General features: G+C 39.5%; 1 protein-coding gene across 1 annotated transcript in view; it reads right to left on the bottom strand.

Moving 5' to 3' along the window:
* NSMAF (neutral sphingomyelinase activation associated factor) overlaps positions 1-16,268 on the bottom strand; it is a gene marked incomplete at its 5' end in the record, with an annotated part of 39,508 nt that overhangs the window by 19,888 nt on the left and 3,352 nt on the right. Inside the window, 9 exons of the mRNA XM_081996423.1 lie at positions 8-123; positions 636-688; positions 787-834; positions 1,231-1,302; positions 3,319-3,369; positions 6,168-6,204; positions 6,293-6,360; positions 6,453-6,531; positions 6,630-6,719. Coding sequence (XP_081852549.1) covers positions 8-123; positions 636-688; positions 787-834; positions 1,231-1,302; positions 3,319-3,369; positions 6,168-6,204; positions 6,293-6,360; positions 6,453-6,531; positions 6,630-6,719 — 614 coding nt within the window. The remainder of the gene's footprint in view (positions 1-7; positions 124-635; positions 689-786; positions 835-1,230; positions 1,303-3,318; positions 3,370-6,167; positions 6,205-6,292; positions 6,361-6,452; positions 6,532-6,629; positions 6,720-16,268) is intronic.

The raw sequence follows: 16,268 nt of genomic DNA, 5'->3' as shown, positions 1-16,268 counted from the left end.
CCATTAAGAGGCTGGAAGTACAAGTTAGCATCAGTAACACACACATGCCCTGGATTAGTCACCAGTGGTGTCACCATTTCTGCTTTACATTCCATATGCAGCGTTTCAGAAATGCTTTGAAATCTACAAGTGAAGAAAGGGAGTAAGTTTACCTCCAGTTCTTACTTAGGTAGAGCTATGCTTAAATTCTTTAGAAAGGTTTAGGTTAGCTTATAACCTTAGGACATCAGAATGGGGACTTCACTAAGCCTATTTTAGACATGAAGAAAGTTCTTTGTTGAGACCTCTACTTTAACAGGCACTACAGAAAGGAAAGGTGCCATGTTCTGCACCAGTTTCAGAGCTGTAAGATCTGACTTTTCTATACAGAGCTTTATTTGGCATATATACTAATGCCCAATTTGCAACAAATTCACAGATAAACAGAACAGTTCAGAGAGATAAAATAACATTCATCTTCACAACGCAGAATCTCCTATTCTCCACCTCAGATGGTTCAGCATACAAAGAAGATAATTCCCTGAATAAGAGCACTTTTGCTAACCCAAACAAGCACATATTAAGTACTTATGCAGTAGACTAGTCAACCAACAAGCTGAAAATCATTTCCCAGTAGAAAGTGATTAGAAAGATACCTGTTTTTATCAAATGAAGTTCTAGCCAAGCGTGATTGCAATATAGCAGTTATCTGATGTGGAGAGGAAAAAAAGTTACTATGGTCTATGATTCAAATGCAATTAGAATTTCATTATTAAACAGTGATATCAGAAATAATCAGATACTTACCATGGCAGCTTGATCCCCCATCCTATCTAGACAAGAAGCCCTGTAAAGCTAACGAGCAATGAGCTTTAAGTGAAATAGCACAGAACTCCCACACAGCTCAGAAGTTAATACAAACTGCGGTGGGGCGGGGTGGGGGAGGGAGAGTATTCTTGGTGACAGAACACTAAAAGAGCTATTATTATTTCTTTTTAAAGTAGGATGTGTCTCTTCATTGCTACTGTTATGTTATTACTTTGTTTATATACTATCACCCTGCATAGTAAAAGCTAGTATGGGTAGCTTACATCAACTGTCAGAACTTGATGCTATGTTCAAATGCTACATTTTAAAAATAGATACTCCAAGAATTTCACCTTAAGAATACATATTTGAAGAAAGCTCTCCATTAAATATCAAAAAAAGATGCTGTGATGAAGCGTGTAGTAATATCAAATAACCACATACCTGATGCAGAGTTTGCACAACATCTCCTAGTTTCCCAGCAACATCCAGTTGGAATAAGTGTTCTGTTCTACCCTAAACCAAAAGTACATTTACTACAAACAAGTTTAAAATAAAGCTCAGTGAAAAAAAGTTAAAGCTAAAATCGAAGTACTTTAAACCCTGGTCAAAGTATACTATCAAAGGTTGCAGTATACCTGAAACATTCCAAAGGCAGATGTTAAACCTGACTTTTTTTTTCTTTACAAATATATCTTCCCTGTGGTAAGCTCTTTGTGCAGTATTTAGTCCGTTATTTAATACAATGCAACATAATGGCTTTGAAGTGAACAAACTACTGTAGTATAAACATCAGTAAATGTAGAAGTAGTACCTGCTCTGCACATGGATCAACTGATATTAACTCTTCCACATAACTGATATTTAGCAAAGGTGGTGGGATCTCTTAGTGACCCAGAATGTAGTGCAAAACCATATCAACACATTTCTGTAGGGTTTTGTAATTTCTCAGGCTAGACTTAAAAAGGTGATCAGTAGGACTACATCAAGACATTGAGCACTGAATACAACTGGATTAATTTAAAACTGAAGGAAACACAACATGGAAATCTAGATGATCTTCAGTATAATGTAGGCGATCTGAGCTGAACTGACAGCAATCCAAGAGGAAGCATGCTTCAGGAAGCAAATGGAGCTGGATTAAAAGGAGAGAAGAATTCAGTAGCAATTTAGATAAAAGCCTTGTGACATTTCACCCAGAACAACATTTTCCTTCAACAAGGAAAGCACAGCTCTCAGAAATCCTAGTGGATGGTCTACAAGAATTGCTTACAGCCAACAATGTAAAAGATTTCGTGAGCAGTTCTCTCTGTAGCTCTCCAGCCACGTGCAAAAACAATAGCTCAGTATTTTGTAAGTGATCCGAAACAATCAATGCAAGACATGGAAGATAAAAATGTACCACCAAATTCCAGAACTGAGTGATGCATCTGGAACTGGCAATGATTCAAGTAGAAGATATTTAGCAGCAACAGAAAAAATTCTGAAATTATTGAAGGCAAACTAGATTTCTTGTCCTAATATACATAAAAATAGCTGCACTTTTGTGAAGTGAATTGTAATGGTTAACTGTCAGGAATGTTTTAGGTATGAATGAATCTTGACTTCGGAGAAAATAAAGTGAAAAAAGCCTTCCAAACAGCCCTTTTGATTATTTTCTTTTTCACTGTGTGGGCAATGTGATATTCATATGACACTTAATAAATCTTGCACTTGGAGGCAAAACAGAAAACAGAAGGATTAGAAGAGAAAACAGGTTCAACGCATGAAGAATTAATGGCATAAAGGAAACAAACAAAAAAATCCTAGTTTAGAGACAGATCTAATCACAAACCCAACCCAAAGCAGTTGTTGAGAGAACAGACATCACCTCAAGTTTACAGACTCCTTAATCCATGTTTCTTGAACAAGTATGTTGAGAAATGTAACTCTCTCTGTTTCAATTCTTGGGCAATTACGGTGCTTAATGACTCTGCATTTTCCTGTTGTGTTTTTGTCTTAACCCATCTTGCATTCCAGATGAAAACCCCTTACTTCTATGCCTTGAAGCCTCCAGGCTTGGGATCAGAGCAGACCTACCCCATCAGCAGAAAGCAACCAAAAGTAAGCTCCGATTTCTGCTGTGAGCAGCCTTATCTGCCATTTATTTGAACTGCGATATTTCCCAGCCGAGTGCTTCAATTGGCAATCTCTCATCTCAGATGTGAGCAGAACTGAGGAGAAGCCATTTATCCAGGATGCAGTGTCCACTGAATACTAGCAGCCAGCTGACAGCTCTTGACCGTTGAGCCCACAGAGCTGCACATCAAAGTAAATAGCAAGTGTCAAGTCTGCAGTATGTCCTCCAAGAAATATCACAAACCCATTATAGAAGAATTCAGACACTTGTTTTATCAATATGCACAATTACTTTTTTTTTTAAGCTTTATTGTCATGTTCCTCAAACAATAATTATCTTACTCTTTCAGAAATGAGACCATAAATCCTTGCAAAGCATTAGTTTGCTAAGAACAGGAATATATATATACTTACTCTTACTATTTTATAGGGTGCAATAATGTTTCTTTCTTTAATGAGAAAAACCTGAAAGAGTAAGAGATGTTACAGTTTCAGTCCTTAAAAAATAATAAAATAAATTGGAAGTGCTGATAAAGACAAAGCTAAGAACGCTGTTAAAGCAAGCGGAACACTGGCTTGCAATATCCTGCTTTAGCTACCCCAGATAAACTGCAGAAAAACAATGACCTTTTATAGCAGCTAACTGCAAGAGGGGCAAGTATCCAATTTAGTTCAGAGGCTTATTACTTATGTAGTTTATTAGTAGGTTTTTATTCTAATCATAAGACCTTCAAGGAGTTGCACATTTAAAGCCAACAAGCACAGCTGGCAGCAGCCACATTCAGTTGAAGGATCCTCCTCCTCTTCTGGCAGCTCATGCTCTCAGGATTATGACCCAATGGGAATTATCCCACAAAGGTAACTCACAACGTAAACTACTGTGTAAAACTTCTCAAATGAAACCGTTTGCCCACTTCCAAACATTTTGCTTCCAGTTCCAACAGCCATGAACATCAGATTTCTTCTCTCATCCAGCAGCATATTTTTGAAGTTCTGTTTCTCTGATGCTATTCTCCCTAAAACCCACATGAAACCATTCTCCTTCAGAACATTCTCCCAACTCCTATAGAAATATTTGACTGCTAGCACATTGTTTTGTAGATACCAACTTATTACCTGCTGTCTGAAAGATGACAAGCCAGAAATAAGTCATGGTTTTGCTCTGTTTGTAGGGAAGGATCAAACTTGCTAAATCTCAGGCCTGAGTATAAGACTCAGGATTGTTTCTGAACTGCACAAAACACACTGGACTGCACTACCAGCTGTCTTCTACTCCATGGCCCAAGAGACCTGGCCGATCAAAGGGCTTTTTCTGGTGCCTCTGTTTGCCTCTTAAGTCTAGCACCATCCCTGTGGTTCTATACTCCAAGGCACTGTGGCAGTAGCCTCAAACCAAGAGCAAATATTAAACTTCCAAAACAACAGATGCTGTACCATTCTCTAGCCAAAAACCTTCTGGCTGGCACATACAGCCTTCCCACGTCCCACCAGCTGACAACAGAGCCAATCTTCACCACACAAGTGCTTACAGCACTGTCCAGCCAGAAGAGAGTGAGTGGTATGCTTAGAAGCTTACAAGCTCAGCATGCCTCTCTAAGTGCTACATTGAAAAATAATGGCAATTAGTGCCTTTCATCTGACATCAGCTTTTACAGACCTGAATCAGGCCATAAGAGAATAAGAATCAGAGACACCTGCTTTACACTCAGATCTCTCTTTTGCAGGATAATTAAATTTTTTTCTAAAATTAGAGCCACAAATCACAAGAAAAAGTATGTAATACCAAAAAAAAAAGGAATCAGAGCAAAAACTTTAGCTTACTGTATTAATTTCCAATTTTGGAGGATTTTCCCCCAATTTTATCTTGAGAAAAAAATACTGAAAAAAGCTCCACTTATTATTTGCATTTGCTGCATTTTATAGCCATTAGTTTCTAGGTTGCCTGTTATGTAAAGCAAAGCTTCTTACCCAGCTATGCATTAACAGTATTTTTTTGGAGCCTGAAAAGGCAAACATGTTTAAGATGTTCCAATTATTTGCTACATGCAGTTTCCTACCAGGTGGGAATTTTACTTTGAAAAAATATTTATAATTGAATCATGATTTGTCATAAGTACAACTAGTGAGTACTTCACGCTCAAAAGTGCCTATGCCTTTTATATAAAATGCCAGCATGTATCATGCCACCAACTGTTTCAGAACATTTCTCCAGAGACAGAAGGACAACTGGCAAGCTACACTTGGGGGTTGGGGAGTGGCGAGTGCTAACCACACTTGCTATTTTAAAAGTTAATTCTCCTTTCCTATGAGAAGTTTTTATAATCATTTGTTCTTCAGAACATATACTAATGATGTATGGTGGAACAATTGCATGGAACAATTAGAAATACCTTTTTAAAAAAAAACACAGTACGTTAAAAAACTTCCAACACAAGAAACCTTGACTACACAATACTCTCCACAGAGCAGTTTCAAGATGAAATTAAATACACTGATTACTTTAGCACAGACAGCATTAAATGCTTGAGTTCATTTTTGACTGCAGCAGTACTTAACTGAGCAAGGCTATCAATTTTATGTATTGTTAAAGACAGATTTTACAAAGATGCTAGAATGTTTAAAAGGGTATTTCCCACCTCATCTCTGTTCTTGCCTGAAATGAAAACATGAACTTTTTTTTTAAACTTTTACAGCTTTGGAACACCTACTGGCTGCATTTTATCAAAGCTTGAAGTATATTCCTTTGGTTAACACTAAGTATGAACATATCCAAGTTAATCACAACTCATGATTGAAACTTGAGCCCAGTATTTCAGGAGAGCTACTGAAAATTACTTGGTGGACATACAGCACAGCCCAATGGTTTCACAAACCTGAACTGCAAAGATCAAGATGGCTTTGCCATTACTACTACATGCTGCAGAAAGTAGGAAAAAGCAATATATAGCAAGAGCAAAACAAAGATGATTAATAACCAGTTTAATTTCAGTCTATTTCCCTTTTTTATTCAATTCCAATATTGCCCTAAACTCCATTATAAAATGCACAGTGCAAAAAGTTCACTGTATCAAATTAATGACTTAATGAAGTTGTTAACAGTTTGACATTTCCAGCATCAACAGCCTCACATTAATGCTAAGTTTTTGACACTAATTAGTTTTGTTTCCAGTTAACCCCCCACCCTAAGACTCCAGCTCCGAGAAAGACACCATTAAAGAATGTAACCTCGCTCACTTATACATCAAGAATGTAGCAAGTCTTACCTGATTACACACAACAGAAATCCCTCCAGATGTATCCCTAAAATGTAAATAAGACATTTGAAGAGACGAGCGTTTCAGCTTTATATATATATTTAACTCTTTTAAAGTAACTCAATTCCACATACCATGTGAAAGGGTTATTTGCTTCATTGTCTTCTGGGGCTTTTATACTAATGCAGTCTCTCAGTGGTATCTGTAGCAAGTTATAAAAATACATACTCCTTCTTAAAAGCTTTTTAAAGACAATCTTAAGCTACCAAGAAATTGTAAGGTTGCACTGCTTACCTTGATAATGGGTTGGATATTGTCATCAGGTTCAAAAATGATTGATTTTGAGCAGATTTTTAGAGAGCCTCTGAATTTTCTAGAAGGAACAATAAAAAAGAAAGTTGTTGTGTATCTGCTAGGGCTACATGAGACTAGAATGACTCCAGTAAACAAATGTATGTACAAGTTTTGTACCTTTCATCTCTGCAACCTTTATTTGTAATATGATTTGCTGTGTGCTGTTCAAAGTAATATTCTTCCAGGTTAAGAAGCAGCAGTGAAAACCTACAAATAAATAAAAATTATTTATTCAAAAAGAAAACACCATGAAAGTTAGTATTCTTAATAAAATATATCAAGAGTTTGGGAAGTCTTCACTTATTTCTGTGCCGTGCCCCACAGCCCAAGAATTAATTTAAATTAACTTTTTTTAAAAACAAACCTATATGGAATATTTGTGTACACATGAAGATCAATTGATGCTCTTCCAACATATATAAGGTTAGATATTTGATTCTGTTCATATGTCTCAGGTGGGAACTATTCTAACATAGCCAGGCTCTACCCCTAGTAAACATTAGTTTAGCCCTGATCGGTGTATGCCAGTCAAGATATGCAATGATATAAAAGGAAAGGCAAGAACTAATCGCTTGGAATGGAGGAGATTAGATCTTTCTGAAGCAAAGCCAAATCACATTGGTCTAAAATGCCAAGTGAAAACACGGCAGAGTCACTTGATGGATAACCTCTGAGGAAGCATTACCTTCCTGTCGAACCACATTTCTGTACCAGTGACAGTGCCTGTTCAACCCTGCAGGAATCCTGTTTATGGACTAGTCCAATAGACAACAAACCTCAATAACAACAATAAAAAAACCTGAAGTCTTGCAAAGTATATAATTGCAGGATCATAGTAGTGCCAGTGATGGTACGAGGTAAATGCAAATAGACTAGATTAGAACACAGAATCACTAAGGTTGGAAAGGACCTTCAAGATCATCAAGTCCAACCATTAACCCAACACCACCATGTTCCCTAAACAATGTTCTGAAGTGCCACATCCACTTTTTTTGAATACTTCCAGAGATGGTGACTCCACCACCTCCCTGGGCAGCCTGTTCCAATGCTTGACCACCCTCTCGGTGAAGAAATTTTTCCTAATATCTAGTCTAAACATCCCCTGGCACAACCTGAGGCCATTTCCTCTTGTCCTATCACTAGTTACTTGGGAGAAGAGACTAACACCCACCTCACCACAACCCCCTTTCAGGTAGTTGTAGAGAGCGATAAGGTCTCCCCTCAGCCTCTTCTTCTCCAGACTAAACAACCCCAGTTCCCTCAGCCGCTCCTCAGAAGATTTGTGCTCCAGACCCCTCACCACCTTCGTTGCCCTTCTCTGGACACGCTCCAGCACCTCAACGTCCTTCTTGTAGTGAGGGGCCCAAAACTGAACACAGGATTCAAGCTGCAGACTCACCAGTGCCGAGTACAGGGGCACAATCACTTCCCTACTCCTGCTGGCCACACTAGTTCTGATATGGGCCAGGACGCTGTTGGCCTTCTTGGACACCTGGGCACACTGCCAGCTCATATTCAGCCGGCTGTCAACCAGCACCCCCAGGTCCCTTTCCGCCAGGCAGCTCTCCAGCCACTCCTCCCCAAGCCTGTAGCGTTGCATGGGGTTGTTGTGGCCAAAGTGCAGGACCCTGCACTTGGCCTTATTAAACCTCATACAGGTGACCTCTGCCCATCGATCCAGCCTGTCCAGATCCCTCTGCAGAGCCCTCCTACCCTCCAGCAGATCAACACTCCCACCCAACTTGGTGTCATCTGCAAAATTACTGAGGGAGCACTCGATCCTCTCACCCAGATCATCTATAAAGATACTGAACAAGATCGGCCCCAGAACCGAGCCCTGGGGAACACCGCTTGTGACCGGCCGCCAGCCGGATTTAACGCCATTCACCACAACTCTCTGGGCTCAGCCATCCAGCCAGGTCTTTACCCAGTGAAGAGTAAATCTAAGCCACGAGCTGCCAGTTTCTCAGGAGAATGCTGTGGGAGATGCTGTCAAAGGCTTTACTGAAGTCCAGGTAGACAACGTCCACAGTCTTTCCCTCATCCACTAGGCGGGTAACCTGGTCATAGAAGGAGATCAGGTTGGTCAAGCAGGACCTGCCTTTCATGAACCCATGCTGGCTGGGCCTGATCCCTTGGTTGTCCTTCATATGCCCCATGAGCACTCTTCAAGATGAGCCACTCCATGATCTTCCCCGGCAGGGAGGTCAGGCTGACAGGCCTGTAGTTTCCCAGGTCCTCCTTCTGGCCTTTCTTGTAGATAGGTGTCACACTGGCAAGCCTCCAGTCTTCTGGGACCTCCCCTGTTAACCAGGACGGCTGATAAATGATGGAGAGTGGCTTGGCAAGCTCCTCTGCCAGCTCTCTCAGCACTCTTGGGTGGATCCCATCAGGGCCCATAGACTTGTGGGTATCCAGGTGTCTTAACAGGTCCTTAACTGCCTCCTCATGGATTATGGGGGGGTTATTGTGCTCTCCGTCCCCATCTTCCAGCTCAAGGGGCTGAACACCCTGTAGATACCTGGACTGGCTATTAAAGACTGATGCAAAGAAGGCATTAAGTACTTCAACCTTGTCCTCATCCTTGGAGACAATATTCCCCACTACATCCAGTAACGGATGGAGATTCTCCTTGGCTCTCTTTTTGTTGTTAATATATTTGTAAAAGCATTTTTTATTATCCTTTACGACTGTGGCCAGATTGAGCTCTAGCTGGGCTTTTGCCTTTCTAATTTTGTCCCTGCTTGACCTAACGAGATCCTTGTAGTCTTCTTGAGTTGCCTGCCCCTTCTTTCAGACATGATAAAGATATAACATGAAACTGTGTTCTCTGATGAATTATCTTAAAAAAAGCTGCTGCAAGAGATTAAAACTCATCAACTTCACTAACAAGGTGAACACACAGTCACCTATATGTTTCAGTGGGCAATGACAGTGGGTATTGGCCCAGCAGGAGGAGCAGAAACATATCACTGCAGTTGGAAATACAACAGCTTGCTTGTGTGCCGGCTGGCCTGATCTGGAGAAGTACTTAGTATTTATTCACGTTCATGCTTTGAGCTTTTTGTATTGTGTTAGTGATGTGCTTCATGAGAAATGCCCGTGACAATGCTAATAAACGCCAAGTGGCCCCAGAGCAGCATTCAAACAGCAGTAAACATGTCGAGAGTTCACAAAATGAACTGAACATACCAAATCGCCTGCTCCTTAAGAAAGCATATTTCACTATAGAAAAGACATCATTATTGGAAAATACATCTTGTTCGTGTAAGATTTGTGTTGTATTAAACAGAACATAACAATAAAGGTTTACTTTAACTACAAGTAACAGTGGGTCCATATACTGAAAACTGCCTGTATGTCCAAGACACTTTGTCCTAATGCTCTACTGCTTTTTCAAAACGGCATTACCTTTACCTCTCCTCTCTTGAAAACAGATATTTTATGATGCCATTAAGAAACAACTGATGTTAAAATGTTAGAAAACATGTAAGTTAGAACAGTATACGCCATATGAAATGGTTAGATATTACGTGGGTGGGTCAGCCTGAAATAACCCCCATGACTTACAGTTTTTTAGATCTGCCAAATCCTTCGTCAAGTCTGAAAGGATTCGTGGGAGCAGAGGGTTTACCTTTCTGTGTTCTAACAGCATCAGTATGTTCTGTAGCTTTGCTAATAGACTGCTCCACCAGGTTTACCATTATACAAATATTCTCTGTGGACTGCCCATGTAACATTGATCAGGGTATTCCTAATGCTAATGCCTTTCTCCACAATTCATTACACTGAGTGTTGAAATGAGAGTTGGTTTGTTGGGGAGGATAGGGATTATTCTGCTTGACAAACCATGCCTGCTGGACCCAGCGCTGTAAAGTTGAACCTTCCTGTAACCAACCCATCTCTCTACCATAAATCACTATTTCTTGTAATAGCTCCCCCCATGTTACAATGGGCTGCTGTCGCTGATGGCAGCTGCAAGTGTTGTGGTTAATTTCCTGTGCAATCTTTCCCTTTAGGTTTTGCACATGCATTTTCACCGCATCAATCACACCATACAAAACTCCTTAAGAAAATTCAACACAAATCTCAAAAAGCCTCTTCAGCCCCTGCCCAATTGCTGTTATTGTATGGTTCTTGAATCTCTCAAGTTCTCAGTGGGGTATTAGGGGCTTTGCCTTCACATATCCTTTCTCAGAAGACATAACTTCTGTTGCCTAGAAGTGTGTTCTTCAAACTTACTGCCACCTGTGAAAGCATGTACTATCAACAGGTATAAACTGACTTTCCAAGTTTGAGGCATTGGTGCCTTTGAAGGAGCCAAATAATTACTTTCATATTTGTTTTGATCTCTAACCTTCTGGAAGCTAAAACAGAAGGTCTAGCTCTGCATTTTGAGGAAAAACAGCTTCACTAGGAACAGTTTACAAGCTAAAGGAGAAGAGGAGTATGAAACCATAGCAGCTTCCACACAGTTACCATTAAATCCAATTTTTCAACACATCATCCAGTTGAAATCATCTGGGACAAACTTAAAATTTCTGGGATTTTGCAAACTCAGATTTAGCAACTCGTATCATATTTTGATTGAAAGCTTTTAAATAAAGCTATGTTAGGATATACAGAGAGTAATTCACCAACAGAATATTTTTCTTTCTAAAATATATAAGCATATACATTCAGCTTATTATCCACAAGCCAAAATAAAAATAGTTAAAAACAAAGGTAGTACCCATTTTGATGGAAAAAAATTCTCTTCTACTCTCCTTCATCAGGGAACAGACACTACTAACATACGGAACAATCAGCTTCACAGCAATGACCTTCATGGTACCAAAATTTTTCTTCCAAGAAAACTGGTAACACCTGGTTGGTAGAACTAATTTCTGAAATTCTTCATTGTTGGGCTCCTTCCTTTGTCTCCACCTATTCTTTTGACAAACTCCCCACGTTTTCATACTCCTTCCAATTTCACCTGTTGGCAGCACTGGTACTTATTAGGCTTTCCTTTTAAGTTTTTGGTAAATGCAGGAAACATTCATATATTCAAGATAAGCCATCTTTTTACATCAAAACATTGGCTGTTATTCACAGTAACTACAACATGCTTAAATAAGCCAAAATACACAAACCAAAAGAGTTCTTTTTCAAATTTTTCAGGATAACCATCCCCTAGAAACTGTTGTGTCTTTATACTCAACACCTTATGCAACAATTTACTTTCCCAAAGTCAGAAGCTGTGGGCTACTGGGAAAGATTTTAGGTACACTTCCCTGGCATCATCTTCACTCCTGCTGGATCAGATGACTTGATGAAAAAATAACACAGAAGGTACATGCAAAAATTCAAGGTAAACTCTTCATATAGGCTAACTAGGTACTGTGGGAAACTCTAGGTTTCTTCCTTTTTAAATACAACATTTCCCAGCAGCATCCAGTTTACCATTTTGCTCTCTGTGTCTCTTCCCCACGTCTACTCACTATCTAGTTTTACAGCAACAGCATCTCTGTCAAACTCCTTACTGGACACCAGCAACCTCCTACACGGTCATCTCATGCTCACTTTCTGATATCAGCTTTGCTGTCTTGAAAAAGGTTTGTACTGCTGGCAGCTGTTACAGCATTTTCCTCCAAATATTGTACATCATATAGGCCAAGTGCATTTTCCACATTTTATCTTTCCCCTCAAGCTCTCCAGAGAGCCTTCAATGTGGTTCTGCAGGCTCTTCCAAGTATTTCTGTGCTTGTTGCTACTCTCCTACTTGCAAGTCCATTTACACTAACTGCAGCTTCCTATATAGTCAGGCTGCAATGAGTCACTTCTGCAGGTGGACAGCCAGGCATCAAAACTCCGAATACAATCATCAATCTCCAATCTTCTGAAATAGCCATTACAACTGGGACAAACTTATGGCCTGTCCCAAGACTCTGTCACAAAAACTGCACCTTTCAAAATTCTATCCTTCTTGGCCATACAGTGTCCCTCAAACTATATGACATCACTGTCTGCTTCTTCACCAGGACAAAAGAACATCATAAGCTAAGAAGAAGTACTGCTTGTCTTCTTCCTGGAGTTCAACTTCTTGCATACAAAGATCAAGCCTGTGTTTCACTCTGTTTCATGATACTGCCAGTGTGTTCCAACTCTCTGCAGCTTTTCAGGTTTCTTTTTCTCTTGCGGTTCTCTTTCAATTGCTCGCAACAATAGTCCCTCTTCACCTTTGTTTCTACAAGTAAGTTTTCAGGTTCTAGTTACAATACCATAAGTAGAACCAAAATTTTCAAATTTACATCTCAACCACTGGTTGCATTTGGTTAACAAATCTACACTAATTCAAGTTACTGCTAATTATGAACCTTGGAAATTATGAAGCATGATCTCTGGAATTTCTCAACTCATATCAGTCCTGACAGCACAGGTATTTAAATTCCACTTGTCTGTGTTAATGCTTCATAGGGTTGTCAAAAAGAAAAAAAGTCACATTTCATCAGATGTTACTAGAGTACAGTCAGAGCTTTTTATCTTCATGGGACAGACTTCTTCCACATAAGTAAGTAGAGCCACAGATAGTTATTGTATCAACAGGGTCCCTCTTGAGAGTCACCACTGCACAGGATGATACTTCAGGCTTGCCAGGAGGTTTAACAAGTATTTACAGATAGCAAGGGAACAGATCAGTCTCTGGTATGTTGCATCAGTAAGCAAACAGAGTTTTGTGAAGGCCTGAAAAAATAAGAAACTAATCACAATAGCTATACAATTAAAGCAATGGGGATCATCAACACGCAGCTAAGCGGTTGGACTTTAGACTGATTGTCTTCCAAAGAGCTAAAGAAGGTATTTCAGACACATGTGATATCAAGATGGCTGACATAAAAAATTTACATAGTATCAACTGCTGCATAGTCCTATGACAGGAATTTGTACATATGCTTGGTATAGATCTAAAAATAGTAATTTAATTCTTCTGCACATGACAGAAAAAAAACCAAACACCAAAAAACTCAAAAGCAAACAAACCAGTCAGTAGGGAAGCAATGTATGATATCCTGTATGAGAAACTGGTTAAATCTGTAACAGCGGAGAACCATATTTTGGTCTCAAGCCATTAAGCAGCTGTACTGCTCCCTGTGCTGAGTAATTAACAGCACATGCTGAAAGCCTATGACTTACCATTTTGCCCCAGATGAACAGCCGGATCACAAAGCCAATGTCAAGTCAATACGACTAAGCAAGTCTGTTCCCAGTCTATCCTCCCTTGCCTTCAAGTCTGACCCCAAGACATCAAAAAACTCAACCTCAGTCATTAGTCAGGCAGTTGTCTGGTGAGGACCAGACAACTTCAATAATGCAATTGGTTCAACCCAATAAAGAAGAAACCTATAAACGAATACCAGTTTTTGTCGCCCAAAAGCAAACCATAAGTATTACCTGGGAAATGTACAACACCACTATCATATCTAAAATGAAAAATATTTTTGGGTTTTTTGTCCTTTTAAATTATCAGTATCTGGAAAAACGATTCTGGTTCTAATGCAAACATGTTTTTTAATAAAAAGAGCACAGGAATCTTCTATATGTGCCTGCTGCTCTCAAACCATGTATTTCTATAATACAGTAATAATTGTATATAAAAAGATATTCTGTTTCAGGCAAACACAAAAGGATCAAGTTTGAGACACTTTTATTACCATCAGCTAGTGTCTCATTTTAATCTATTTTCAAAATGTATAATCCAACTGTTACTTGAAACTTCCTAAGAATAAATGATTTAATTAGCATTTATTAAAAATCTACTTAGAGAATGGTAATGCTATATCTTCTCTTGGAAAGCAATTCACATATCTGATGATGCAAAATCCATTGAGATCAAGCAATAAAACTCACACCTTACAGTGTATTACAGGATATTTTTATGCTGGCTTCCTAATAAAGACACATTTCACAGGTTTTTGTTCACAAATTTTGTGGTCACCATGCTATTTAATGGCTCGCAACAGAATGATGAAGTCAGTAAGCCACAGTCATGTCTTCAAGGATCATTTACCATTTTCTTTTGTATACTGAACCCGACACACTAGACTACTTTTAAAAAAGCAATATATTACTTTGAAAATGACAGACAAATTAGACAAGATTTTCAAAGATAGCTCAAACCCAATGAAAGTACCTGTACAGGGTAAGTGTTTGTACAATGTTCAATGGCTTAAAATATAGCTTCTTAACAGTATGGTCTTCGCCCTCAACATCTCGCCAATAGCAAACAAGGTTTCAGAAAACTTCTGAGAAGATATTTCCTTAATATACATGATAATTTCAAAATCAGAACTTAAGGAAAAAAAAAAATCTTCAGTAGCTTCACCGGTCCAACTGAGCCTACGAACTTGTAATGCCTCAAAAACTACTTACAGTTGGAGACAATCCTCTTCCGACTGAAGAATCTACCACATTAGCAGACAGATCAGAATACAAGCTTCTATTCAGAACTGTGGAGTTTCCCCAGGGCAGTTTTGCACAGGTTTAGTAACCTGAACCAGTTCATGGAAAGGAACAAGTACCAGATATGGTACAATGTGAAGGGGTTGGGGGAAAGAAGAAGGTGGCCAAGAACAAGACCTTGCCCTTTGGAGGGCAGCAAACCTGTGCAGCGGCTCTGCTGTCAAAGACACTGAGAAAGAGGCAGTTTCAGTTTCCAGGGTGGAATGAATTGGTAGCACCACCACCACCAGGGCAAAGCCTTGAGCTTTAGAGTGGGTGCAAGGACACTCAAGCTGTTACAGCTCAGTTTTAATGCAAACCATGCACCTGAAATCAACAGCAGAAGAAGCTTGGAGCAGAGGGAAGGGGGAGAAGAACATGCTTGGTACAGGAACTCTATTATTATAGCAACTCACATAGCTGGTGAAAAAACAGACAACTTTAAAAGAACACAAGGGCTTTCCCAGGTCTCAAACAGAAGGAAGATTGTTCAGCCACAGTTGTGTCATCTGTATGGGGGCGTATGTTGGGGGGCAAAGGGGAGGCTGTGGATAATCAGTATAATGTAGTCACACCACCACCCTCCAATAAATTTAATGAAGTGCCTAAAGCTTCTGTGTTGCAACATCTTCCATTCCCGCACAGTGTTAGGTGTATACAGAACCTGGTGGAGTAAAGAGTTAATATTTTACTAGTGTATGATGGAGCTGTTTGAGCTTAAAAGGTATGCACCCACACTTAAGGGGAGAGGTAGATTAAACTATGCTAGTATAATTTTGCTTGAAGACTCATTTCAAATTCTTGCCTTTGTATTGTCCCAGAAAAATTATATTAAGAAAATCTGAAAAATTCATATGGAAGTGACGTGGAAGGCATTTTCTTGTGAAGGGAACCAGTATTGGTTTGAGAAGCAGCTTCGGGGGGGGGAGAGGTCGGGGAAGCAACAACAAAAAAACCCCCAAACAATAAAAACAGAACAAAACACTCTAGGCACCTTGCTAAGAAACACAGAACTTAACGTACAGCAGCAGAAAGATACAGTTACCACAGGTAAGGCTGGTAAATAAACAAAGCAGAGAAGAACCCTGGTTGCTGTTTTCTAAATACAAAGTTGAAAGTGTCTTGTTTATTTTTGCCTTTTTCAAAAAGCTCCTGTTGAATTGCCACTCAGAAAAGGGCTGAGGAATATGAGTCAAGAACACACCCAAGACACACAGGAAAACGAGGCATAACACTAAGTAGCAGGAAAACAGTTGCAGAACTTCACCTCATATGATG

The sequence above is a fragment of the Phaethon aethereus genome, assembly GCF_964289735.1.
Source record: "Phaethon aethereus genome assembly, chromosome: 2".
Lineage (NCBI taxonomy): Eukaryota > Metazoa > Chordata > Aves > Phaethontiformes > Phaethontidae > Phaethon > Phaethon aethereus.
Note: the sequence above shows the minus strand (reverse complement) of the source record. Positions and strands in the feature narration are given on the sequence as shown.